At 39.8% G+C, this 26317-nt stretch overlaps 1 protein-coding gene across 6 annotated transcripts in view; it reads left to right on the top strand.

Moving 5' to 3' along the window:
- Nucleotides 1-5560: 5560 nt before the first annotated feature.
- Nucleotides 5561-26317, top strand: part of MYRIP (myosin VIIA and Rab interacting protein) — a 207890-nt gene continuing 187133 nt past the window's right edge. For all 6 annotated transcript variants that reach the window (XM_071429569.1, XM_071429563.1, XM_071429568.1 and 3 more), the window contains exons 1-2: nucleotides 5561-5700; nucleotides 19543-19692. In XM_071429569.1, the coding sequence (XP_071285670.1) occupies nucleotides 19583-19692 (110 nt within the window). In that variant the 5' untranslated portion in view covers nucleotides 5561-5700; nucleotides 19543-19582. The remainder of the gene's footprint in view (nucleotides 5701-19542; nucleotides 19693-26317) is intronic.

Here is a 26317-nt window from a genome sequence, read left to right on the forward strand (position 1 = left end):
CTTTATTCAGGATGTACTAAAATATAAGAAGTTAATAGAAAGTATTTTAATTTTGACTAATCTTCCTTAAAGGAATTCACTGGTTTTGTACTGCCTAGGATTTTTAGGGCTCTGTTCATAAAGATTTGTTTCATTATTGCTGGGGTTTTGCTTGTAAAATATAAGCATAGAATTGTATAATGTAGTATTATATAATACTACATGCATCTGAGGATACTTTTTCTGTATAGAGTTATAATAAGGGACAGAAAAGCATTTAACACTATCACCTTCATTTATCATCTTTAGCCAAAGGCAGTTGGGTTGATGACAACTTAGATTTTATTAACTTCAAATAATGAAAAACTTCAATTTATTTGAATAAGAATTTTATAGTCTTTTTATGAAAAAAAACCTTCTAGAGCGTATTCTTGTAGTTTGGCTCTAGGTATCAGAGGTGTTAAGTAAAATAAAAAATTCCTGATTGTGCTAGAGAATTGTAGCAATGAACCCAAAAGAGAAATGCAGGCATAATAGTTTTAGATGGGTTTGTTTTAAACCGAAAATTTCACAGCTGTCTGTTGATTCTGGTACAAAGAAATCAAATGAAGCTGAAAGAACATATCACTACACAAGAGATCAAGAGCTAAACCAACATTCGCTCCTGTTTGTTCAGTGCTTGAATCTGTGAAGTCAAATCCTCCTTAATATGAGCATTTTCCTGTTTAGTTGGAGACTTGCATGGTTTTTCTTATTCCTCCCCTGGGCACCACAGAGCTTTTTCTCTTTTTTTTTTCAATTTGTGGAGAAGAGAGAGGAGCAGAGCCATACTAGAGATGCTACCACATCCTCAGTGCCACTTTGCCCAGGACACAAATGCAGCTCTAAAGAAAAGCATCAGTGGACCGCATCCCTCCTGCTGCTTGCTCATTCTCGGATTGATGACTAAAAAGAAGTTATTGCATGAAAGGTGGGGCTAAATGGAGAAAAAATAAACAAAGAAACAAAAAACCACCCCCTGAGGATGAAGGACATCCTCACATTGTTTCATATGTTTCAGCCACTGCCAAAAAATGAAGTCTATTCTTCAGGGAAATTGAAGAAGTCACCACACCTTTTTAAGAACTTTCTTTTTACTTGCAGAAATGTAGGAACTTAATGTCCTTGCCCATATCCATTTAGTGACAGTCACAGGGACGAGCACTAAAAGAGTCTTCATTTCTTTGCATGCAGCTTCTTCTGCAAACACCTTTAAGCCTGCATTTATGCACCCTGGAAGAATGAGGAAATCTACAGTAACAGCAATACAGCAGCATCATGTTCTCTTCTACAACTTATTAGCATTCTGATTATTCCCATTCTTTCCAATAATCATGGAAAGAATTTCTCTTACTAATTAGGTCTCGTATGTTTTTTCTCTGCCATCTCTCTTACGAACTCATATTCCTGTTATTGCCTTTTCATTGACCACAAAACCACAACAAAAACAACAAAAGAAACCCTTCCTTTATCTCCCCCACTGATCATAAATTGTTTTTTCTGCATTAGTTACAGTTTGTCTACAACTGTTTTCATCCCAGTTGTGTGAGTTTGGTAAGTTTGTGTCTTTTCTAAGTGTTAGCTCGCCTGAATTCTGCTGCTGCTTGGTAAATACCAAAACTTCCTCAAGCTCTCTCCCTTACTAGTTAAGGTATATAACCCTAATCCTGTCTTCTCTCAGCTTTCCTTTTTCTCTTTCAACACTTAGCATTTATCAGAGCTCCTCCATACACTGTGAGGCTTGTGGGGCAGGGAGTATGGCTGTTGAAATTTCCAAAGGAAAGTCATGGCAAAATGTAGTATCAAATGTTATGCCCTACATACTAAGTACTGTTAAAAATGTGTCCATTCCTTTCAGTTCTTTCTCTTCTTACTTATTTTCTCATGGCCTATGAATAACTTAAGTATTTTAACTTATTTATCATAATACTTTATGTTTTGCATAGACACTTTGTAAAATTATTTAATTTATTAAGTTTTTTAGGATCCTAAAATGGAAGGTTACAATGACTTCCAAGTTATTACCATCAAATTATTGTAACCTAAACTTTCTGAAAATACTCTGAGGTCTTAAGAGATCAGTTGAAATTAAGAGAAACTTAATTATTTATTACTGTCTTCATTTGCTGCCCTGAGATACCGGTAGGCTGGAATAAGTTCATAATTGGTCCTTGTGGTTAAGACAGCAGCTGGTGGCTTTTCAGCAGGTACTGTCCATATTTGCATCTCCAATTTCCCTATTAAACTCCCTATTTTTAGTGAGAAGGCTGGCACCCTCAGAAAGCAAACTTCACAAAGTCCTCCTAGAGTGATCTGTGATTGTCAATGAATAATCCAGCATGACTGTGCACATTGGCTAACATCGTATTTCTGCATCCCCCCTGTGTATCCTCTGCAGGAATACCAAACCAGAAAAAATCTTATTTTCCCAAAAAAACAATTTATTTGAAGGTTTTGCAACAATCATATGCTGTACAAAAGATGGCCAAGACTCCTGATTATATGAGCTGTGCTTCAGAAATCTTCCTATGACTAGGAGCCCCATTCCATGGATGCAGAGGGAAGTTCTTTGTAGAGTGGGACCTCCTACCCAGGACTACTGCTGTCAGGCTAAGGCAGGGTCCCACAGGTCCTGGCAGCAGCCTGCCCTGACTCCTTACACCACTGCAGCCAGCTGGTTACACAGCACAGCTTGGGGACAGCCTGAAGAGTCACCTGTTGGCCACTGCAGCCTTGTAGCCACAAGCTATGGCATCACTGGATTTAGTGCTGAGCATTCCAAGCAATACCAGCCTGCTTATTTCAGTCTGCATTTGGATGACTTTTTCTTTATGGAAAAAGGCTGTATTGTGACAAGAGAAACTTACCACCAAGAAAACACATTATTTTCTTGTCCTGCACCCCATTATTACCAGATCTACCTCCCATTTTTACAAGATTTTTCCCATGCTGCTGCCTAAACAGCACCATGGTTGCTCTTACTACACATGTGTTCCCTGGGTCCAACTTCTTTTTTGCTTGTCTGCACACTGAGGTTATTATCACTGAAAGATTGCATGGTCTGTAGTTTATCTTAACTGTTGTCAATATATGGAGAACGGGGAATTTCAGAGCTATAGGATGTGAAATAAGTGTGCAGGGCAGTCTTCTTTCCCTGATGACCACTCACTCTTGCCTGTATCCCTTGCACCTCTCAGTGCCCTGCTCCCCTCTGCAACTACCAGGCTCTGGGTGGGAAGGTGCTTGGGCATGTGCTGCTCATGGGGTAAAAATTGCCATGCCACCACTAGGGACTTGCCTCTGCATAGTTTCTCTTCCTTTGATTTCTGTTTATTCTGCATGCTTATTTAGATACTTATTTTTATTAGTCAATGGCTGTATCTAATGTGATTCCAGGGAAAGACTAGACTGGCATATCTCAGTTTCCCCATCTATCTATCCCTTATAATTTGGCTTGTAGAGGTGAAAAAGAGATTTTATGCAGGTTTGGGGGTTTTGTCTTCTTTTTTTTTTTTTTTTAACTGTGAAACACCTGCTACAGATGCAAAGAGAAGCTGTTGTCTCTCCAAGTGAGACACCAAAACCTGTAGATGAGGACAAATAGAGCATCTAACAAGTAAGGTGGGGATACAGTCAAATTGAGAAGTCCAGCACAGTATCCACGAGGTAATTACAGTATTTCTTCACTTTTGCATTGTTCCCTTTCCCCTCTTTCAGTGGCACTCTGTCAGTTGTTAATGGCTGGCTTAGCTCTGCCACTGATTAATGCCTTCCCTGTGGAGTACTGCTGCAGTAAAAACATGTAAAGATGTAAAAATATACTGATTTACATGTAAACATGTAAAAACATATTGGTTACTGTACTGGTGTGGAATGAAGGGTCTCAAGTCCAATGCTTTATCTCCAGTGGTGAAAATGTGAAATATTACCTTGAAAGGAAAATACAGTCTGTGTACCTAATTGCAGAATGTTGAGGCAAGGGCGAGTCATTAGTCTTGAACTCAGTATTAGCTTAGTAGCTTGAGTGTGAGGAGCAGGATCTCAGACAGTTTTATCTGTTTAACTTCATGGTTGTATAATCATAAGCATTCTAGAGTTACTGGTATTGGTGGCTGACTTTAAAACATTATTCTTCCAGTGTTTCAGCTGGAATATTGGAGAGGGGTTTCTATCCAGGTGTTTTTTCAATTATTAAAAGTGCTCAAGCATGTTATTGATTACTCTTCTAATACAGACAATGTGCGACCTATTGTTTAAGTCAATCCCTGATTTGTTGCCATGTCATGTTGCTCTTGAAAAAATGTTACTGCTGAAAATGACTGCTTCTTTTTCTTGTTTTTATTTAAAGAAGAAATTTCTTCTGTTTGGGAAACACTGAGACATGTATTTACTTACATATGTGTTTGGGAAATACAAAATTTGATGCAGAGTACTTCCTAAAGTTGTTTTTGTTTGTTTGGTCTTTGCATACACATTTAAAATGAATGTGACGTCTGCCTCACAGAGTGGCACCCATTTTACTAAGAGGCAAGTGTACGTTAGCATAGAAGTAAACGTTTGCTAAACCAGATAATTTGTTATACCGTGAAATTCATGTAAACAAAAATACTCTCTCAGAAATTGTTTTGTTTGAACACCTGCCAAAGTTTATTGAATTCATCTTCTTGACAGAGCACTTTGGCTGAGATCAAATAAGTCCATACCTTGCAGTGAACAGCTGCAGCTACTTTAAAATGAAGTTAAGCAAGCATGGAAAAAAAAAGAGCAACAAAAAAAGGGGAACGAAAAATAATACCAGGAGAAAAGTAATTAGCCTGATACAATAAAATCTGCAGTGATTCAGGACATAAAAAAGCACTTCCACGTTACAGCAGTGACTCACAAGATGAGCTGAACGACTGACCAGGCCGCACCTTCCTTAGGACTGCCCGGTGCGCCGCATCCATACGGCTGGAATTCTCGCCCGTTCCCAACAACCGGCCTCTCCTTTCCTTTGCTAGACACCCGCCACGGGCGGCCCGCACCCCGGCAGGACCCAGACAGGCACCGCCTGGCATCACCTGTGCCTCTCCCGGCCAGCTGGGCTTAGGTGGCGGCCGGGCCGCAGGTGTCCCCCCCGCTAGCGGGTGTGACAGCGGCGGGCGGCCCCAGGACACACGCCGGGGCGGCGGGAGCGCGGTCCTTGCCTGTCGGGGGCGCAGCTTTGGGGATGATGCGCACCAGGGCGCGGAGGTTCGCGCAACTCCCGCCCCTGCCGGGCGAGCCGCCCCCGCCCCTGCCCGGCCCCTTGCCGGCGATTGGCGGCAGCGCCCGGGCAGGTGCCGGTGCGCGGCGGGAGCTGCCGCCGCCGGCACCGCAGCAGCACTCGGCGCGTCCGGCGGGGCGGGGAGGGCTGAAGGCGACAGCGACAGCAGCAGCGGCGGCGGCAGAAGCAGCAGCAGCAGGAGGAGGAGGAGGAGACAGCGGCTTTCGCCTTGCACCGGTCGGTGCGGAGCGGGACCGGGGCACCTGTGCCCGGCGGCTCCGCGCAGCTGGTGGCCGGGGGCCGGCGCGGGGCGGCCGCAGACCCCGCTGTGCATGAGGGACGGGGCGCAGCCGCCGGCGGTGGCTCTACCCGTGCCCCAGAGCGAGGCGCTTCCCGCCCGCCTGCCATTGCGGTGCAGCCCTCGCACTTGGCCGGGGGTGAGTGGGGCCGGGGCCGGGCTGGGCTGGGCTGGGCTGGGGGCCCCAAAGCCGCGGCAGCGCGGGGCCGGCCGCGCCGTGGGGCGGCCTGCGGCAGGGCCGAGGTGCGGGGCCGCAGCGCCCGTCGGGGCCGGCCGGGCTCGGGCCGTGGGGAGCCCCGCGCCGCTGGGGAGGGGCCGGGCGGGGCTGGGGGTCCGGGCGGGCCGGTAGCCGAGGGGCCGCCGCTCTCCGCGGCGTCCGGGGGCCAGGCGGGCCGCTCCCCCGCGGCAGCGCGGCTTTAGGCTGTGCTTTAATTACCGGACAGATGTCTGAGCAGCTTCGTGGTGTTCTGCTGGCCGCGTGGCTTTTCGAGCGCTGTCACTGCAGTGCATCATCATCATCATTATCATTGGAGTGTTTTACTCTTGATCAACTTCCCCGGGAGCCCGGGGAGGGTTTCAGCGTGGCGCTGCCGCTGTCCCCGTTTCATGGGAGCATCCCGCCACGCTGCGCTTGTAATTTATGCCTCAGACAGAAGCAGCGTGCGTTTTCCTAGTATCAAGGTCAGTTTATCGTAACTGCTGAGGAAAATACCATATGGCTCAGACTGACTTTTCTTAGGGAATCTAATTAAGTCGGAGCCTGTGTTGTGCTGGGATTTGTGTTATGTTTCAGGCAAGCGTAACCAAATTAGATTGCAGAATGCCTTATAGCGCGTATGTGTCGCTCCTCAAGCGTGTTTGCAGGGACATTAACTGTAACTAGTAATCTGTTTTGACAAATTATGCTTTTTTGTGTCGTACCTACCATTTTACTGTTTCCTGCATTTCTGAAAATGTGGGTAGCTGCCTCCCTATGGAGCCAGGAGATTTTTAGAATAGGCACAGCAAAGATTTTAGCAATAAAGGCTTTTACTCATTCCTCTTGTCAGCCTTCTCTGGAAGGCTAGAGAGTGAATGGAAGGATAGTTAGTCTAGTTCTCATATTACCAGACATCTTTCTGATTTTCATGGACCTGTTATCAAACTGGACAGGTTTTTACAGTTGCTTATTTATGGTGATAGCTGTTCTCCGTTAACTGCTTTGGGACCACTGACTAAGCCCCTGCTGTTAAATGTCAAACAGTAGTGTTTGCTGCTTAATTCTACCTTTAGGAAGTGAACAGAGCTGTGCAAAAAGCAGAAGGTGCCATATCTTGTCTATAGCCCCTCAGGCTACTGCCTTACCCATCATTGCTCAGGTATCAGATTGTATCAGAGCATATTTACTGATGCCTTATGCCTGAGCATCTAAAACGGTGCTTGGCTCTTGTGTAGCCTTCCTGGGGAGTTTGTCAGGGAACTTAGTAGATTGCAGTTAGAAACAGGGGAGTAGCCCTCTCAATACCTGCGATACGTTAATTGCCAGTGGTGAGAATGCACACAAGTCAATTCCACCCTGGTAGCCCTCGCAGCAGTGAGATGTACTTAGAGCACTACACCCTGTGACAGGATTTGCCTCTTGGGACCTGCTGCGTGTTCAAATGACACAATATTGTCCTTTCAGGCAGGGTAGTGCCTTTTTGTCTTCATCTGAACCACTGCTGTCTGGATGTAGACGACTGAGTTAGAACTTTCATTTATTTTCCTGAGTTGGTTTCTTGCTTCCATGCTAACCTGATGAATACATCTGAGTGCACTACATAGAGTGTACCCAAGTGTATGAGCACAGTAGGAATTCACCCTTCTCACTTAATAGTTGCAGTAAACAGAACACTTGAATGGCTTGTATTTAAGTAAAGAAAAAAAATTCCCCAAAGCATGCATGGGTGATGATGAAGCAAGGCTGTATGTACCAAGTGCACTATTATTCATAAACAGTACATTGGTATGAAAATGCGACTCCTTTGTATTGCTGCCAACATTAACATGACCTATTGTTATAAGGCTGGAAACCGTGTTTGGCAGTGTAAACCACCTTAACTTGCCCTTGGAAAACTGGACAAGTTGAAAGAATCTAGCTGAATATAATTCCATGAAAACCACAGGGACAGCTTTTCTCATTGAGAAAACCCATTGAATTGTTTGAGCAGATTAATGCTGCCTTCCTGTGGAATGCTTTATTCACCTTTCTTTTGGATTCAGGTAGGTTATTTTTTTTTTTAGATAGATTCTTAAAGATAATAAAGGCTTCTGACTTACCTGTGAACCACTGACAGCCAGAGAATAAAATGGCTTCAAGTTTCTTATACTCAGAGATTTATAGCAGCTTACTTTCAGAAGAAGCTTTTAGGGCTTAAGGAATGAGGCAGATGAATGCTATGTTTTGGTGTGAAGTGAAGCACACCGCACTATTCCTCAGTTTACCAAAGAAGCTTCACCGTTATGATAAAACCAGGCAATTTTACAGAAGGGCTAAATACAGTGTAATTTGGTATGATTTTAAGCAGTGGTCTAATTTTGCACATCTCTCTGTGAGATTGGTCAAAAATGCCTGTGTCTGAAATTTTGTGGATTTACAGAAACTGAAGAGGAAAACCTCCCATACATATCTGATACACCAGTAAGTTCTGTCACTCATGTGGTAGGCTAGTGATTATGATGTGCTTGCTGTTTAGCTTTCAGTTAAGACATGCTATCATTTTTTTTAACAATCTTGTAGAAAAATGCCATGCCGTATTTTTTAGAACTTAATTTTCTGTGAATAAACATTATGTTTGGCATCCTGTGTCCTGAAAAATAAATAAATGAAGCACATGTAGTGGAAAGCAGTTTAATCATAAATGTTAGCAGCTGTATCATAGATGAAGAGGGTATAAAGACTGCAATGGCTTGATTGGTCAAAAGCTAATATCAGCATATTGCAATAATGACAGATTTTTAGATCTTATGCATACTGTTCCGGGAATAGAAACACAATAAATTTCCAAGCCAATATGTATTAAATTTCAATACCACAGCAATGTATGTATGTGTATATATAATACTTTTTAAAGAGTGCTCTACTAATAAAACACCTCATGTAGCAATTTTTTACTGACCAATTAGCTCCTGAACTGAGTAAAAGAAAAAAATCTCTTGTTACTTTTTATCATTTTATGTTTCATTTACCTTTTGATCCATTGATGATTGGAAAAAGAAAAACTAATATTGGTGTTCGGTATTCAGATTATTGGAATTATTACTATCTACTGGTTGTTATAAAGCATTACCACAGGAAGTGAAATACACATTCTTCAAGACAAAGTATACCTTCAAATAAAACATCATGCATCGCGGTGGAGCTGACTATTGTGAAGATTATTCTTGGTGAGACACTTGCAATGGCATTGTCCCCATTGGCTCATGGTAATCAGTTCTGTAGTTTTCTGGAGTTTTGCTGGCGTAGACTTTGCTGGCAGGCAACTCTATCCTGTCCTCTTGCTGAGCACCCAAGCTCAAGTTCTGCTATGTAGCAGTTTCAAGAAGCTCTTTCTGGACTCCTCTTTGCAGAATGTGCTGCTTATTGATGGAGAAGAATAAATATGGCAGCCATAGTTTCTGAATTAAGTCTGTTTAGAGGGTGCAGAGATAATTTTCTGTAGAAAGTGAAGTGTAGTATTTTCTTGTGATAGCAATCTGAAGTGTAGGCTCACTCAAAGGCTGTTAAATTTCATGCAATTTCCACTGTCTTTAATGAGTCTTGAAGCCAGGCAGCAGCCTGAAATCTTTGGAGCTTTTTAATAACAAAGCAGTCCCTTCCACAGCACCCTCCACCTGTCTCCATGCAGGATAATAGATGGTTCTGCTGTTGTAAACCAACTTTCTGCTCTTGGAGGAAGACAGTACATAATCAGTTGTTTTTTTTCTTGAAAACAAAATGTGTTTATAACTAGTGGAATAAACTTTCTGTTCTGCTCTTGTGATGAGACTAATACAAGAGCTTCTTTGCTTATTAGGCATTACTTGTGGGACAGAAGATGTTTTTAATGGGGTTTTCTTCTGGCTCTTTTGAGCTGTATTAACGGGATTTTGTGTCCCCAGGGTAATAAAAAAAAAAAAAAGTGCTGGTTTATGTCATCAAGATAAATTGCTACAGCATGGATGTGCAGTGTATGATTTTAAGTGCGGTTGACAGGGATGCAACTAGCACTGTCCTGAAATATCTCAAATTTCAGAGGTGCACCTATTTTTCTAACCACGTTTATCTTGCAAGAAATTGATTACTTTTTTTTTCCCCTTACGAGAACTGATCCTTTTGCCTCTCAGGGATCATCCCCAGGAGTGCTTGGTGTAGCTTTCTGAAGTTATCTCAGCGCTTGCATCTCACTGTCATAAGTGCTTTGATATTTGTTTGACAGACCGTGACTTGGATTCAAGTTAAATCACACTGTGTGAATTGGAGCACCATCAGGTTTCAAAAACAATTGAAGGAGCTTGGGGAGGATTCAAAAAGGTGATGTTGTTTTTCACTATCTCAGCTGGTCTTGATCTAAAAGTGACAAAAATCATCCACGTGTTGATCACTGCAAGCAGAGAAACCATGAATTGAGTCCCAAATGAGCAGAAAGCAGTTCACCTCTAGAGGAGGATAAGCCTGATTATTCCATCTCCCACTTCTTTTCTAATGTTTAATGATAAGGTTCCAAATTCCTTCTCCAAGGTAGTATCACAGGTCAAAACAGGGAAATAATTGGAAATACTGTGGACTCGGGTTCCACACATGATTAATTGAGGAGCCCTAGTTAGTTCCTAAAGGTGGTGGCTTAACTTGATTATGCTGTTCAAATAATAGGTTCTGTGGGACTCAAAAAGGGGTCTGTGCTGTCTGGATGATTTCCTGAGCCTGTAGGAGGATGAATTGATCCTGTAGTTTAAACTAAAGGAGCTGTGACTCTGCTCCAGTTTGATTCCAAATATTGGTGAAGCAGCAGTCAAAACCTGACACTGAAGTTGGCCTTTGAACTCCAGAGAATAACTGAGCGTGTATTATGCTTGAATATAAACATGCTTTATTTGTATAAATTTATGATCCAGAACTTCAGGTGTGTGTTTATTGGTCTAGGCTCAGGTTATCTCCATGTTGTGCAGTGTCAATATAAAAAAAATCAGCTGAGCACTGGTCCAAAGCAGAGTGTCTTCTAAGCACAGTGTGGAGTAGGTCCCAGTGTCAACAAATGAATCCATTAACTCCCCCACCTGGCAGATTAACCCAGGTCCTTTGGTTTTCAGAGGCTTTCTAAAGCTCTGGCTCTATTTAATTCATGTCTTATGTCACTTGACAAATGGTTACCTAAACAAACCAAAGACAACCTGCTACTGAAACCCTTTTTACAGTGCACAGGGCATACGGTGTGTGTCAGCCAACTGCAGCTCGTCACAAAGTCTAAGTGAAATGGGAGATGTGGCTTTATACATATCACTTCATTGTTGTATATCTTATGATTCTTGCTTCTTCGAGGGTAAATCAGGGTTAGAAGCATTTTGCAGATGTCACAGTGAATGTGGAAGGCACAGTCTTAGGAATTTATTTTAGCTTTTTATTTTGTTAATTTACTTGCTAATCTGTAAAATTCAGTAATTTGCAGTGGGGTTTCCTGTCAGTGGTTTGAATTAACAGTGATTTACTGTATTAAATTTATTTTCACATCTGGCAGCACTAGAAAATACTGCCTCATTGTGGCAACTGCTGTTGGAAGCATTTTCTTACCTCTAAAAATAGAAGTTTTGTCCTTCTTCTAGTCCTGCAGGAAGATTCTCTCAGTGAAAGTTTAATTCTTGGATAAATTTTAATTATACGTTCATGGGTGGTATTTCATAAGAGGGATGGGGGATATCAATTAGTGCAACAGATGTTGTAGAGAAAAATAATCAGTTTTACTGTATAGGATATTTTAAGTATGCCTGTGGTATATTTGTGTATTGGTTGGATTTTATGTTATGGATGTTTTAGTAGCAGTCAAGCAATCCACACTTAATTGTTTACTTTTGTAGCTTGCAAGGATTAATCACAATATGGCTTTCAAGTTATGATGAGTTTCCTAATTTATCATAACTCTTTTGCCTGTATTATTGAAATTCAGAATTAAACGCAGATGCAAAATGTGTACTGCTTCCAGAGCTGTTTGACTTTAGACAAAAGCTTCACCTTTTCTCTCAATTTTTTTTTTTTTCATATTAAAGATGTTAATAACTCAGATGAGAAGCCTTATCACCACTTAACTCAATAGTGATGCTTTGGCATAGTGGAGTTGAAAAACTTATCTTAGTGGACCTATTTTCTTGGTTAGGTTATTGAATGTTATCTCTAGTTGTTCTAACAAACAGTGACTGCTGTGGTATAGGGGAAGGCATTTAACTTTGATACACATACTTGTCATGTGCTGCTCCACAGCTTGTATGGCAGGGGACCTTCTGTATCATTCGGTTGCTTCAGGTCATACAGGAAAACAGGATGTTGGCATCTGAAATAGGGATCTGCACAGTAATATCCAGAATGGGTCAAGTTGGAAGGGACTATCTGGTCCAGCATCCCTGCTCAAGCTGGGCCATCCTAGAGCGCATGGCACAGGATTGCATCCAGGTTGTTTTTGAGTATTCCTGGTGAGGGAGATGGCACAACCTGTCTGGGCAGCCTGTTCTGGTGTGTGATCACCTGCTTGAATAAGCTCTTCCTCATGTTCACGTGGAACTTCTGACCTTCAGTCTCTGCCCTTTGCCTATTGTGCTGTTGTTTGGCACCACCGAGACAAGCCTGGAAATATCCTCTTGGCACCCTTTCCCCCCCACCTTCAGATACTTACAGGCATTGGTGAGGGCTCCTCTCAGTTGTCCTCCACAAGGAGGGAGATAAACAATTGAGCCTTCCCAGACTTAATATGGCACCTGACCTGAGTTTTTCTGGGTGCCAGTACTAGACTGGTATTTGCATGTATTTATACTGGTAAAGTGAGTGCTCACTTCTCTGTCTGCCTCTTAGAATGAGAGAGAAACCCTGCAATTCTCTGAAGGAACCAAGAAGTATTCACTGTTTCTTTCATCTCCCTTCAATCCGTGTAGCTCGTTTGAGGGCCATTGATTGTGAAATGCTGGGACTACAGGTGTTTCAGGAAAAGTTGTGGCATGTGTAATGCAGCACAGGTGGATGAATGCATTTTTGCAGTCCTCACTCTTGAGCTGATGCTGAGGGGAGAGGTAGGAGTACAGATGAGCTTTTTGTTTTGTATTCTCTTCATGCTGGCTCAAGCTTAGCAAGTACAGTGTGAAGCCTGATTTGCCAGGTTTGTTCTGGTTTGTGTTTTGATGCAAAGGTGGAAGAGGCATAACTCAGTTCAGTGGCTGCTGCTCTCTCTGTGCAGGTAGTCCAGGCATATAGAATTAAGCTCTGAGCCCCACTTTGCAGGTTAGGCATTCAAAGGGAAGCCCCTGCAGTCTTGTGCTTACAGATGTGTAAATTTCTGGTTGTGTTGGACTGTTTGGGATCAGTTGCATTCCCTAAGTGCACACGCTGGCTTTCTTGCTGGCCTGTGATGATTCACTCTGGAGTTGGTTGACAGTCCATTACAGTAATGAGCTGGATTTCATGCTTCAGATTGAAGGCACATGGAGAAGAGGCAAATCATCCAAGATACAATTGTGTGTCAGCACATTACTGCTCCAATTTTGTCTTTTTCTCCAAGCTGTCTTCTTCATTTCTGGAAGAGTGATAGTCCGTCTCACACAGTCAGAATATTGTCAGACCCATCATCTTTATGCACTCTTCCATAAGACAGTTGCTATTAAATAGAGAAAATAGAGCTGAACATGATTTGCCTAAATTCACATAAACAATGGAAGAGGAGACTGAAGTAAAATGAGAATATACACTAACTAGAAATCCACTTGCATGTGAAATATGTGAAATCAGTATATGCCAGATAAGCTATGATCTTTGGCAGCTGTGGGGATTTTTGATAAGACTTGAGTCTAGTTCAGTTTTACCAGTGAGAAGATTATTCTGGTCCATCAATTTAGCTTTTGTATCACATTTTGAATCCCCAATGCGATTTGTACTTGTGTATTAGTTGTAGGCCTGATACATAAGTATAAAATGGTCATTAGCTGCTATACAGATTCTCTTTTTAATATGACTTTCTTGAACCATCAGAGGTAGATGACAAATTAGGTTCTACAGTGCAACCTATAGTGTTTTCTAATTTTTTTTTCTATTTAGATAAAATAGGTTCCATTTTTTTAGAAACACTTTTATGTGCTGTGTTCTGCTGTTAGGAGAGTGCTATCCTTATATGAGAGATGCCATTCTTTCTTCAATGGAGTGTGACTTCACTAATATTTTTAATTCTCTGTCATGGTTTAACCCCACCAGCTACTAAGAAGAAAATGAGCTCTATCACAGCTGTCACCAGGACCTTCTGCTATTTCATATTCAGTACTTAAAATAACATAAAATACAGACACAAGAAGAAGAGTGTGAAACTCCTGTTTATTTCCTAAATAGCTTAAAATTTAAAACCATGCAGTACTAACCTTTGACCTCTAAGGTTTAAAGTTTCACCCATTATGGTATGTTCCAGCAATATTTTAGATAAATGTACATACAAGTATTGTAATAATTAATAACTGCATTAATAAGAAACATTTCTCCCTGAAGGAACTGAATGAACTTCATGTTTTAAAATCTGCTGCTTTACCCCTCACACTCCCCAGTGGAACAAATGTAACTTTGCTCAGGAACTTGCCAGCCATTTGTTTTGCTGCTTGCAAATCTCTCATAAAATAAGTCCAAGGCTAAAAGCAAGATAATTTTTTTTGCTTTGGTTGTAGACCAGAAAATATGTGCAGTAAAACTCAGCTAAAATCAGTGTGGGTACTGAATAACAAAGAATAACTGAATAATAACGAATAACATTGTCTTTGAGATCTTTATCTTACATCTCATTTAAAATGTGATACACCAGATATGAGTCCATCCCATGTTGAAGTCAGCTGGGTTGTATTTAATTTTTCAATTGAAGAGGTGGCCTTTTATTTCTGATGAGTATATTTTCCCTTTTCTTATTTTGAGACATTTGTTCATTTTGAGTGTAAAGAGAAGAATACTCAATGTTTTTTACTCAAGCTTCTAGACATTCTTGGAGTTTAAAAAAGATTAACAAATCTGTGGCCAGAGTTAATTATGCCTCATTTCGGACTTAATGATGTGCTAGCTGTAGTAGAAATTACTTTGGACAGTGATGTTTTTAAAATGTTGGCTTGTGGCTGAAATCTGTTTTATTCAAGTGTGTTGACGTAACTCAAAACTTTTACCTTTTTATTTATTAACCAAACTATTACCTTTTATTTTTCAAATGAAGAGTACGACATTATGTCACCGTTTTGTGATATTTGCTTTTAAAAATTATCATAATGACTTCACATGATCAAAGTAGCAACATCTTTTGGACAATTCAGTAAACAAAACTTTTTAAAATACAAGGGTGGTGAAGGAGCTCTGTTGAGGACAAAGTGCTCATCTTCCTCTCTGTCTTAGGAAGGTGACTATCTTGTATGATTTAAAAGGGGAAAATGTTCAACCAGTAAGATTATACAAGGAATTTCTTATAGTACTAAAAGAATTCTGGAAAGCATGACAAGAAAGATTGAGCAGTATTATTTGGGTCCTGACAGACTGCTAAAGGATGGCAAGATGACCTTTTTGATGACAGAAGCAAAGATATAATTGCTAGTAGGTTTCTTCTTGATTTTCTACCTGGAAATTTTTGAAGTGGTAGAGTAGCAAAACAGAGTAGAACAGTTCTGATGAAGGGTTTGGTGACTCTAAAGCTGAGACTATGGGAGGGAAAGGTATTGTATATGAAATACTTCAATTGCAAATGACTGGGTTGAAGGAGCTTGTGGTGTTGGTTCCTCAGGTGTTACATTTCATCAATGCACACCAACAACATTTTAGACCAAAACTTATACTGTCTTGTGACAGGCAGTGAAATCTTGATTAAATATGTGCTCAGAAATTGAAAGAATTGTAGGATATTCTTGTTTGGAGAGCTCTTTTCCAGATACCCACTGTATATACCCCCCCAAGCCTTCTCTTCTCCAGGCTGAGCTGTCCTAATACTCCCAGCATCACTGCCTGTGAGAGATGCTCCAGTCCCTTTACCATCATTATGGCCATAAGTATCTTTCTTGTCCTGGGAAAGCTCAAACTGGACACAAGACTCCAGATGCAGCCTCACTAGTGCTGATTGCTTTGCTACAGCATAAAACTAAGAAGTCTGTGTTGTACAATATTCAGTGTGACCACTTGCATAATTAACTTTATAATGTCATTCTTTGTGAAGCTGAGAATCTGTCTTAAATATTAGCTGTCACTAAGCCCAAAAAAATTTTTTTTCACCCCACCCTCCCAGTAATGCTAATCATCTGCTGAGACTCCAAGTCTAAACAGGTTAGCTGTCATATGGGTGAGTAGGAAATGCACTACTTGCCCTTGTTTCTTGTGTTGATGCCCTTGTGTGTGTTAAAACCATGCATTGTTTGCAGTTCGTGAAAAACATTTCATTTGCTTGTTTTTCCTTTTGCTGGGGTTTGGTTTTGGTTTTAAGGTTAAACTCAAGAAAGGTTTTCAATGTGGAAGTTTTAATTAGATTTTAAAATAGACTGAAAGAAATGTGAAGATTAGAGTATTACTCAAACAGTACCCAATCGTGTCTTGTAAGCCTAGGCTTTTCTGTTACAGTGTTTTAATTTGTTGAGCAAAAGTTTTCTAGGGAGTGATATTATTCCTTGTAAAGTCTGTGAGATCTTAGATTTTGTATTCAGTTTGAGATTTACCAAAGAAGTACTCATGAAGGCAATCATCTGAACAGCCTCATGTAAGTTATTTTAATTCAGGCCAGAAGTTATTTTTGGCTTAGAAGCTATTTTGTGTGTTTTAAGGTAGTTTTAAGTGTAACTTGTTGCATTTTCTCTAGAGGACTTGCCATTGTGTATTTCTAAAATGCATAATCTGGATCTACCACAGAAGGGACATTTGAGAATTGTTCATAAATATTTATAAACTGCTGTGATACTCCCAGATCAGAGGTGATTTAGTAATGTGATGAAAAATTATTTCCTAGGAAAACACACAGCATTCCTTAGAGGTTAATGTAGTATTAGAATGCAAACTGAGAATACCATAGAGAACTAAACCACATGGAAGTCTGAAGTTAAAGTTGCTTTTGATTTTAAAGCATATATACTTGAAATGAACTCTTTGCCAGCCCCAGAAAATCAGAGGTGGTGGGGCTGCCCACTTATTCCCAAACTTGGGGGTAAACTTCCCCTTTCTAATACATTGTCACAATCAGCACTAGCAGCTGAATCAAAGGGACAATTTTCTTTACTGGTGGACCATTTTGCATCTGTGGAAAAATATTATTGGTTTTTAAACAATTTCCAAAAGGGTTTTGATGAAGACCTGAAGGGAGAGCTTACTATGAAAATGTTAATTATAGTTGGTGACTTCATGGTTAAGATACTAGGAGATCAAAGATGAAATTCCAGCTACCTTCATCATCTCGTGTCTCAGAAGACTGTAGCCTTAGCATGCAGGTGTCTCTACTGGCTCCAGGAATTGCTTAAAAAGGTTTTATTTCCTTTTATTGTGCATCTTATATTTTCCCTTTAAGTGTATATGCATGAAAAAAGTTACTTGGAAAAGCCCTGCTTACTTCCCCATGGATGTGGCTTTCCTGTAGTGAAGCCCTTCCATGCTTTTAGAAAGGCAGAGATGCCTTTGCACTCAGTTGCTTTCTTTGGGAAGAGCTGAGCAGATATCCCTAAGCCTGAAGGGAAGGATGTGTCCCAGGGCATTTCATGCTCTGTCTTTGAGCTTCAACCCAACTGTACCTCAACAAACCCTTTTCTTTTCCTTGCCAGTGCTCAATGAGGTTTTGGTGTAAGAACTGTAGGTTCTTACAAGGGGAAAAAGGTTCTTATAAGAGGAAAATTTTAATATTCCATTGAAAATTTTGAGAAGATTTATGCACGTGTGGCATTGAAAAAAAAAAAACATCTTGCCAGTTGTTCCTTACTATGTTTTAGCCAATCTTTAATTTTGATATATAATCTTGGTCTTGCAAGTGAGATTAATGAAGACTACATACAGTCCTTTGTTTCTTTGGCACTTTTCTTCTATGCAAATCAATTTTTTTTTAGAAACAAATTTTTATAGCCTTTATTAAATACTCCTCCTCATCTTCCTTAGTAGATTCAGAGTCAAGCCAGAACATTGTGACCTTTTTTTTCATCTGTATGGGGAACGTATATCTTTTTGGAGGCATCTTGTCGTCTTGATTCCACCTAAGCTTGTATACCATCAGCTTGGTTATGGTGAAGTGTTGTTTTCTTGAGCAACGAGTTTATTCTAAACTTCATTAATAGCTTAACCAAAACAGCCTAACCAAAAAATAAGCAGTTCCTTCCTTCTGTGTGTGTGTGTTTTTCTTGTTTGAAGAAGGGTAATCAGATGATTGTAGGAAGGTAAATATTGTACTATAAAAACCTCCACCAAACCAACAAAAAAAAAAACCCAAACAAAACCCGACCAACCACATCCCACATCATTATCTGAGTAGCAAAAGAAATGTTGAGAAAATAAAACTGACTTTTTCCCCCATGCTTCTAATTGCAGTAGTACTTGGAGCACTTAATTGTATGCCTTAGCAGTTTTCCTTAGGGGTGTGCTTTTTTGAGCCAGAACTAGCTTAGATGCTTTACATAGCCCATCCACTTGCCACTCACCATGGATGAAGAGTCAGTAATAGTTGCCTCTTGTATACTGTCTAGGAACTGTAGTGTGTTCATGGTTATTATGTACATTGCTGGGGGCTCATAACAAAGATGCAAAGACTGTCTTATGCTTCTGAAGCTGTAACACAACGTGGAGATGGACACCTCTGTGATGGCCCAAATAATTGCATAAATCAAGTGATGCAAGTTAATACTGAGAGCTGAATTTGCGAGAATTCAATTAAATGAGTAAAAGTCATGGGAAAATAAATTAGAACAAATTTCATTAGTGAAACTTAATGGACCAAGCTCTAGTTCGAACTTTATAGTACCTTCAATTCACACATAATGTTAACTACTTCTTTTTCTCCTCCAACCTTATAGTGGTGACATCTAAATATAGATAGTGATATCTAAATCTTTTCAGTCACTCTGGGAAATCCATTTAAAATTTATGTGCTTACTTTTTTAAATGGTGCTTTAAAATAATTCCTGATTTCTTAATTGGCAGTATAAAACATTTTTGAGTGTTACAGCAGAATATGTTCTCTGTTCATACACAGTGGCAGAGATTGCACTGTGAGCAGTTTTATAAAATCTTAAGAAATGTATAAACCTGATTTGACCTGACTTAGTTAAACATGTTCCTTTTTGAGAGCTACACTGAGGTTTGTCCTCAGCATCTCTTATTATACCAAATAATTTATCTTTTTCATTTATATTTGAATGGGGGGTGATTGCTTTCAGTGCGTGGAACCTGCCAAATAATTCTGAAATGAATCCTTCATGTTGTAAGAGGGAAGTTTAGATGGGATTTTAGATGTGATTCCATCACTGAAAGGTTTGTCAAACATTTGAACAGGTTGCCCAGGGAAGTGGTTGAGTTGCCATTCCTGAAAGTATTTAAAAGATGTACAGGTGTGGCACTTAGGGACATGATTTAGTGGTGGACTGGGCAATGCTGGGTTAGTGGCTGGACTCAGTGTAAAAGGTGTTTTCCAGACAAAAAGATTCAAATGTTTTCTGATGTTTATGACAGCAACTTTCTTTTTTTGCCTGTGATCTCCACGCACTTGTGAAAACTATGACTGCTTTCAATTTATTTTTCTATTTTATTTTCTTTTTCTGATTTCAGATATTCCTTATAGTTATTCATATCCAGGACCCAGTGTAGAATGGGGAGAAAACTGGACCTTTCTGGCTTGACTGACGAAGAAGCAGAGCATGTGCTCCAGGTGGTTCAGCGAGATTTCAGCCTTCGTAAGAAAGAAGAGGAAAGGCTGAGGTAAGGATAAAAGCAGGATTAAAAATGTTGGTGTATTTTGATTATTACAAACTGGCTTTGGAGGAAACCCGAGAACACAGCATTTTTGTGGTGTTCTGTGCATTAATAATCATTCCTGTCACAGAGGCAAGAAATATTCAAACTCCTCCACATGAATTCAATTACTGAGTAGTAATTAATTTTTGCATTTAGTCTATCCGAGATTAAACCACAGAAATGGTCTCTAAATCACCTGTGTATATCTCCTGGGTAGAGACTAAGTAGTGTTTGACGTAACAAAAGCAGAAGTTTCTGTTAAGAGAATTTTTTCCCTACTGTAGTCAGTTCCATCTTTTTATTCAGAAACTTTGTTTACATGCAGACATCTGAAAGTTATGAAGTTCAACCCATCTCTTTTCCCCGAAGCAGTCAATGGGATGTGTTGTCCATTGTGTTGAGATAACTTAACTTTGCTTTCAGTAATCTGTGTACAAAATGATGGCAAACAGAAATAATCCAGAAGAGAACAGATGGAACTTGTTTGCAAGGTAGCTGAGGAAATTTGGTATGTGACAAAGGGACTACGGATAGAGACCTGAATTGGTAGATGCAGTATTTCTCTTTCTAGTTTCATCAATATTTCCTTGAATTATTATGCCTGATTTTTTACCACCTTCTTTGAACACATAGTTATTTATTATCCAGAATGCTCTGAAGTCTCTATCTATGGTTGGCAAATGCACATTCTCTTACTGTGCTACTTTTATCTCAGGCATCATCTGTTTCATTTATTGTCAAGCTGAGTCAACAGAGCAGGAAGATGACTGAACTCAACAGAAAACTAGGCATATATACCATGTGCAATTGAAACTCTGTCACCTGGAACATTAGGAGCAAGAAATGTGTCTTGCAGCATAGGCCTACTTCAGTTTTAGCATGCTGTGCAAGTTCTTGCTTGGGTTGGTAGTGCAAGCTTGCTGCAGGGAGAAACAACTGCATGAGGATGGAACAGAGTTTTTTTTGTTTTTGACTGTTTGTTGTACCATAGGTTGTTCTGATTACTCTGGTAATTTTTCACAACACAGCCAAGAGATTCTAGAAACAGCTTAAAGAGGGTGAGTGTGTGAGCTCTCTTTGGCTTTTTGTACCATGACTGGAGCAAGCATACCACATCTGGGAAGTATTCTGGGGCATCTTGCCTGTTCTGTACAATAGATTTACAGTGGGAGGAGGAGGGGCAAGGATGAAAGGCATGAACATCGAAAATTGACTGGAAAGCCTAGATAGAGAAGATTTCTGCTGGTGTTTGTGTTTTTTCATTGTGCTACTGAAGTCTTTCATGACACCTAATTTTCATGACACTTAATTTCACAAGTAGAAAGCTGGTGTGAGAAGACAGCTAAAACACTGGGAAGGTAGGTATATTTCAAATATATATGACTTTCATCTTCTTACAAAGTTATGCCTTTTGCAAGTATTTATGTTAAAGTGCTGCTGTATAAGGAGCTGTAGTGACAAAGCAGTTCTGAAATTCAGCTGTTATTTAAAATATGAATTTAAGTAATTTCAATGACACTAAAATTGCAAGTGAAATTCAAAGCTTACTTCTGACTTAAAAGCTATGATCTTTTTTATTTTCCTTTTTTTAAATCAGGCTACTCTGGTGGGTTTTGGTTGCTTTGTTTGCAGCACACCTTTTTGTCTTCCTATGTGATTGAAAATATATAAAAAATTACATGATCTTGCTATAGATTAGATTTTTTCAACATGTAAGAAAAGAGACTAGATTTCCTTTGATGTTCTTGGCTCTATTGTGTTTGTATTTAGAATGTTATCAACTGGCAAAGTTTACCATGTAGTTTCACTTTAGAAGTGAAACTTCTAAAACTTCTAAACTTTCACTTTAGAAGTGAAACTCGTTAAGGCTCTGTAATCTTTTCTAAGATAAAAAAGCTGGCATATATATATTTATATATTATATGTTAGACTTTTAGACTTCTTTCAACAAATTCAAACCAAAAGCTATATCTAAAGGTATGGTTTTGAATTTCTTTTTTTTTATTCCTGTAATTAATTTGTGGTAGCAGCATTAGACTTTAAATGCAACTGTTGAAGCTTTTGCATGCGATACTTTCTTAAAATAGGGTTTCTGTGTAATTCTTCATATCATTGTGTTATTTTTGGGTGCTTTTCCCCACCAAGATTTAAGAAGCTCTTTCACATATCTCTCTCTGTATTATTCCTATTGGTAACAATTATTTCTAAAGATCAAGAAATACTTAAAGGAGTATATGATAGATTTCCACTGTATCAGGAGGGTAATGAAAGCTAAAAAACTGTGAGTGGTTGATAACTTCAATTTTGCTTTTCTAATGGCAGCTGAACAGTTAACTAGCATACTACAAGAAGTGAAGCTTATCTTTATTTCTAATAAATGTTTTTAAGGTGGTAAAATGACAAATATTTTAGACCTAACATTCCAATGTTTTTTATAATATTGCTGGTTTTACATGTTAACTAATTTTTTCATATTCTGTAAGCAAAATGACATAATGTATGGAGAAAAGCCATACTGGTGATCTGCATTTTCTGCTGCAAAGCAGTTTTGAATTTCTCTGCAGTGAGGATTTTTTTTCAGTGGTGTCTTTCTCACAACTGTATCTCCCACTGTTATCAGACAGTTTGATCTTGTACATTTTGTGAAAAAAAAAATTAGTTGGCTACAGCTGGTAAGATAACAATAAGATAAACATGTGTACATGTTTAGTGAGTAGAGTGGTTGGTTTGTTATGCCTTATTGCTTCGTATCATTTTAGTTCCTTTCTTTGCTATGGCTTTCAACCTGATATGAGATTAATAATACTTACTGTTCTTTGACACTTGTTCACCCATTATCTTTCTGGTTTGATTATGTGTTAGTCGTTGTTGTCTTTGGCAGTAGTGTTATGTTTTTATTTACCCCTGTGTTAGTGTAGTCACTCAGAGCCATTGTGGCTAAAATTATAACACAGACTTGCAAATGGATGGGCTGAGTTTACTGTGAATCAGTTGAAATAGACAAACGAGGCAGATCTGCTGTAACTGGGAAGGTGATTAGTTTGAATTTCTTGGTGTGTATGCTCAGGACAACCTTTTGTACATCCCTTCTGCCACTGCAGCTCTGCAGGCTGTCTCTGGGCTCCTGGGACACTAAGAATCATACGTGGCTTTTTGAGGAAGTTGACTGGACATGCTAATGACTTGTTTCCTCATATACAGATTTATTAATCTTGAATTTCAGACTGCGTGCAGCTGCAGAATGTCAGCAATGGAAAAGACTGGATTGTGTTGAGCATTAAACATCTAATATTTTAATATTTTGCTGTGCATAACATCTTTGTCGTCTGCAGTTCAGGAAGGACTGTGTCCTCTTTTTTTAAAATATATTTTTTTTTAAAGAAATGACAGAGGAAAGCTAATAAGAGCTTCCAAGCCCAAATGCTTGTGTGTGAGGTGGGCCTTTATACATAACCAGATGTGTAAAAGTGCTGTCTTCTATTTTTTGTTTGCTTATTCAGTTTTCAAGACTGTCTAAATATGCCACTGTTTATTCTCATCCACTGTGGACAAAATCAAGTCGCTCTTTGGTTTTGTTTTTACAGTTCCTAATGTATTTATAAACACGTGTATCCATTTGTTTTAGGTCAGGAATGCTGAGAAGTCAAGGCGTTTTAAATAAGTGAAATTATAATTTCACAGAAAATAATTGGTGGATCACCTTATTGTAGTAAATGCTCCTGATCTGTCATGTTTCAGCCATGTGGACAGGTTAAAAAATGGCTGTTCTGATTCTCATATTCAAAGTGGGTGCAAAGGGAGGCAAATTAGAAGGTTAGAAGGGTTCAGGCATAGGAAGGGCTCAGTGCTGATCAGCTGTAAACAGAGCAGACTGCAAAAGGAGCAGATGCTTTACCTGTCAGCAGCTGCTTTACCTTAGGAGGCCATGGTTGCAGTGACTTAAGCTGTCTTTCTATAGTCATTGGCTAAGAAGAGTTTCCATCACCATAGTGAATGTAGCATCAGCCATTGGCATGCTGGTATTTTAGTGGTAAAACTTGCTCTAGGCAGGGATAAAAGGTGCTCCTTTGCAGGCAGCATGGTTCTCTTTTGTTTGAACCACAGCTGTTAATCACCTGAGAAAATGTATTTACAAAGAAAAACAACTGACCTTCTGGAGCCAGATGGATATGTGATCATAACACTTTAACAACTCAATATACTTACGTGGGGTTTGCTGGAACAGCACAAGGGAAGTGTTGAGAACTGACTGTTGCCCACAGGCAGAAACATCACCATGGCTTGCTTGATATTGTGGCTTTCACGGCTGGGTTGCTGAATATCAACTTTGCTACCTTTATTTATAAAGTCACATTTTCAGTTGTAGTAAAGACAAATGCAGTAATTTGTGATCAATTTTGCAGAAGTGTTTTATTTGCAGAAAACAATGAGATGGCTATGCTCACAGGAGGGCCCTCTCTTCTCTGGTTGTTCTAATTGCCTTTTTAGCCAAAGAATGCGAAAGGGATTAGGACAGAGCCTTGTGTAGAACATTATGAAATGGTTTAAATTGCTTTTGCCTACTTTATTCTTTTTGCTCCTTTTGCAGCATATCCTATTGTAGCATGAATAGGCCTGTGAAGAGGCTTCTGCGGAAACATATTTGACAAAACCCAGAAACCAGTTTGATACTTTCTTGTCAAACTACAGTAGACTTCAGTGTTTTTACAGTATATGTCATGGGTCTTGTAGTGGATAAAATATTGAACTCCTTCCAAAGCTTGTTAATCAAAATATTGCCAGTGTGAGTCATATCAAACTGGCAAAATGCCAGGACAGACATTTGGGTAGCTATCTGTTGATTCTGCATATCAGTCCTTGTTCTTCCTTCCTGTGGCAGGCTTGTACCAAATACCTTAAAACAAACAAAAACCAAGCAAAACCACCTCCTGTCTGTCTTCCCTCTTCTTTCCTCCAAGCAATGCCATTTTATAGCTGTTTTCCTAGTGAGGAAAGAACAGGAGATTGGTCTTGTGTCAAGCTTCAAAGTTCCAGCAGATGAACTTGTTGATCAGTACCTTAATTGCTTGAAGAGATTTCATAAGGTCAGCCTTCCTGCCCTTGACTCTGATGAACAGTGTGGGGGAAGCCCATTATGCTGACTTTTTTTATTTTTTTATTTGAGCAGGTAGTCACTGTTCTGCTTCCTGGGTTGTCCTGGTAGATAGGTTCTCTCCCTGTGATAAAAGGTCTTGGAGCAGTTAACTCCTCTGAGAAAGTTGCTCTTTGTGATTCTCATGTTAAAACAGCTGCATGCTTCTCCAGTGCAAGGTTCTGCTGAGCTGTCATGAGTTTAGCACTCATATGCCTAGAATTATTTTTGGGTGCAAGAAATGATTCATCAGAACCATAGCTGCTGAATAAATACATTATTTTGCTAGGGCTTTGGCTTATAAAACAAGATGATTAAAACATATGTAGGGCACTACAGCTCTTTCCTGGAAGTAAGGGTTTATTAACAAGATTAAGAGCAAGACATCTTTTTTTTTTTTTTCTAGCTTATCACCGATTTTGTTACATAATGTTCCAAGATGCAAACCTGTTTTCTAGCTCACACAGCCTGTCAAGATTACGAGTTGTCAGTAACTGCATCTGTGTACTAGATGCTTAACACTGCTACTGTGTTGCCCTCTCTCAACAGCTGTGTTTAATATTTTAACAACTATCCCTTAGCAGTGTTCTCAGGCCAGGATAAGTTGCTTATCAAAAAATGGCTACTTGGATGAATTCTGCATGCAAGTCATAGCTAATGGTTGCTTTTTCTGCAGTCAGTAAGGGTGCACTTCAAAATGCATTTAGAAACTGGCGTGCTGCTTGCTATGGCATAGTGCCGTGATTGGGGTTAGACAAGGAAAGAGGTGTCTCAGCAGTGAGGCAAGGTCTTACCTTGTGCGGTGCAGCTGCATTTTGAGTCCTTTCTGTGGTTTGCCCGGAACTCCCTGCTTTGACACCACAGGGTGCAAAGGTGGTGAGTGTGTAGGTTCTCCTGACTCTGATGTTGATCCCAGCCTCACCTGTAATTGGAGAAAGTGATTGCACCTGACAAGACAGTAGGATTTACTTTATGCTTTACAAGAGAGAAACCAGGGCACCGGGAAGAATCTGGCCTTCGAAGCAAAGAACTGAATGAAGAACCTGTTTCAAGTTATAGATTTGGGCCCAGTTTTTTTTCTGCCTAATGGAGGAAAAAATGCCAGGGTACTTCCAAAGAGCAGCTTATGCTTAGTTGCCTCTAAAACTAGTTCTGTGCATCTTGTTTTTGACTAGCATGGGAACCCACCATGAAGTTTCTTGCTATTTGAATGGCGTGTGGATGCTGTAGGAGAAGCACAGATGGAACTTCTCAACAAATTCTTTCTGCCAAGTATTTGAATACAGGCAATGCCAGATGTGAATTTTGGCTTTTTCAAAATGTATTTACAAATGCAGCTTCAGCTGAGAGGAAATTCTGGTGAACCAAGCATCATCTCTCATGTTTCTTCATGCTTCTGAAAAGGTGCAAAGAAGCTTAATTTTAGGGAATATTCGAGAAACTTGTATAGAAAGAAAT

The sequence above is a fragment of the Agelaius tricolor genome, unplaced genomic scaffold, assembly GCF_023055355.1.
Source record: "Agelaius tricolor isolate 1412-34295 unplaced genomic scaffold, bAgeTri1.0.p SCAF_6, whole genome shotgun sequence".
Lineage (NCBI taxonomy): Eukaryota > Metazoa > Chordata > Aves > Passeriformes > Icteridae > Agelaius > Agelaius tricolor.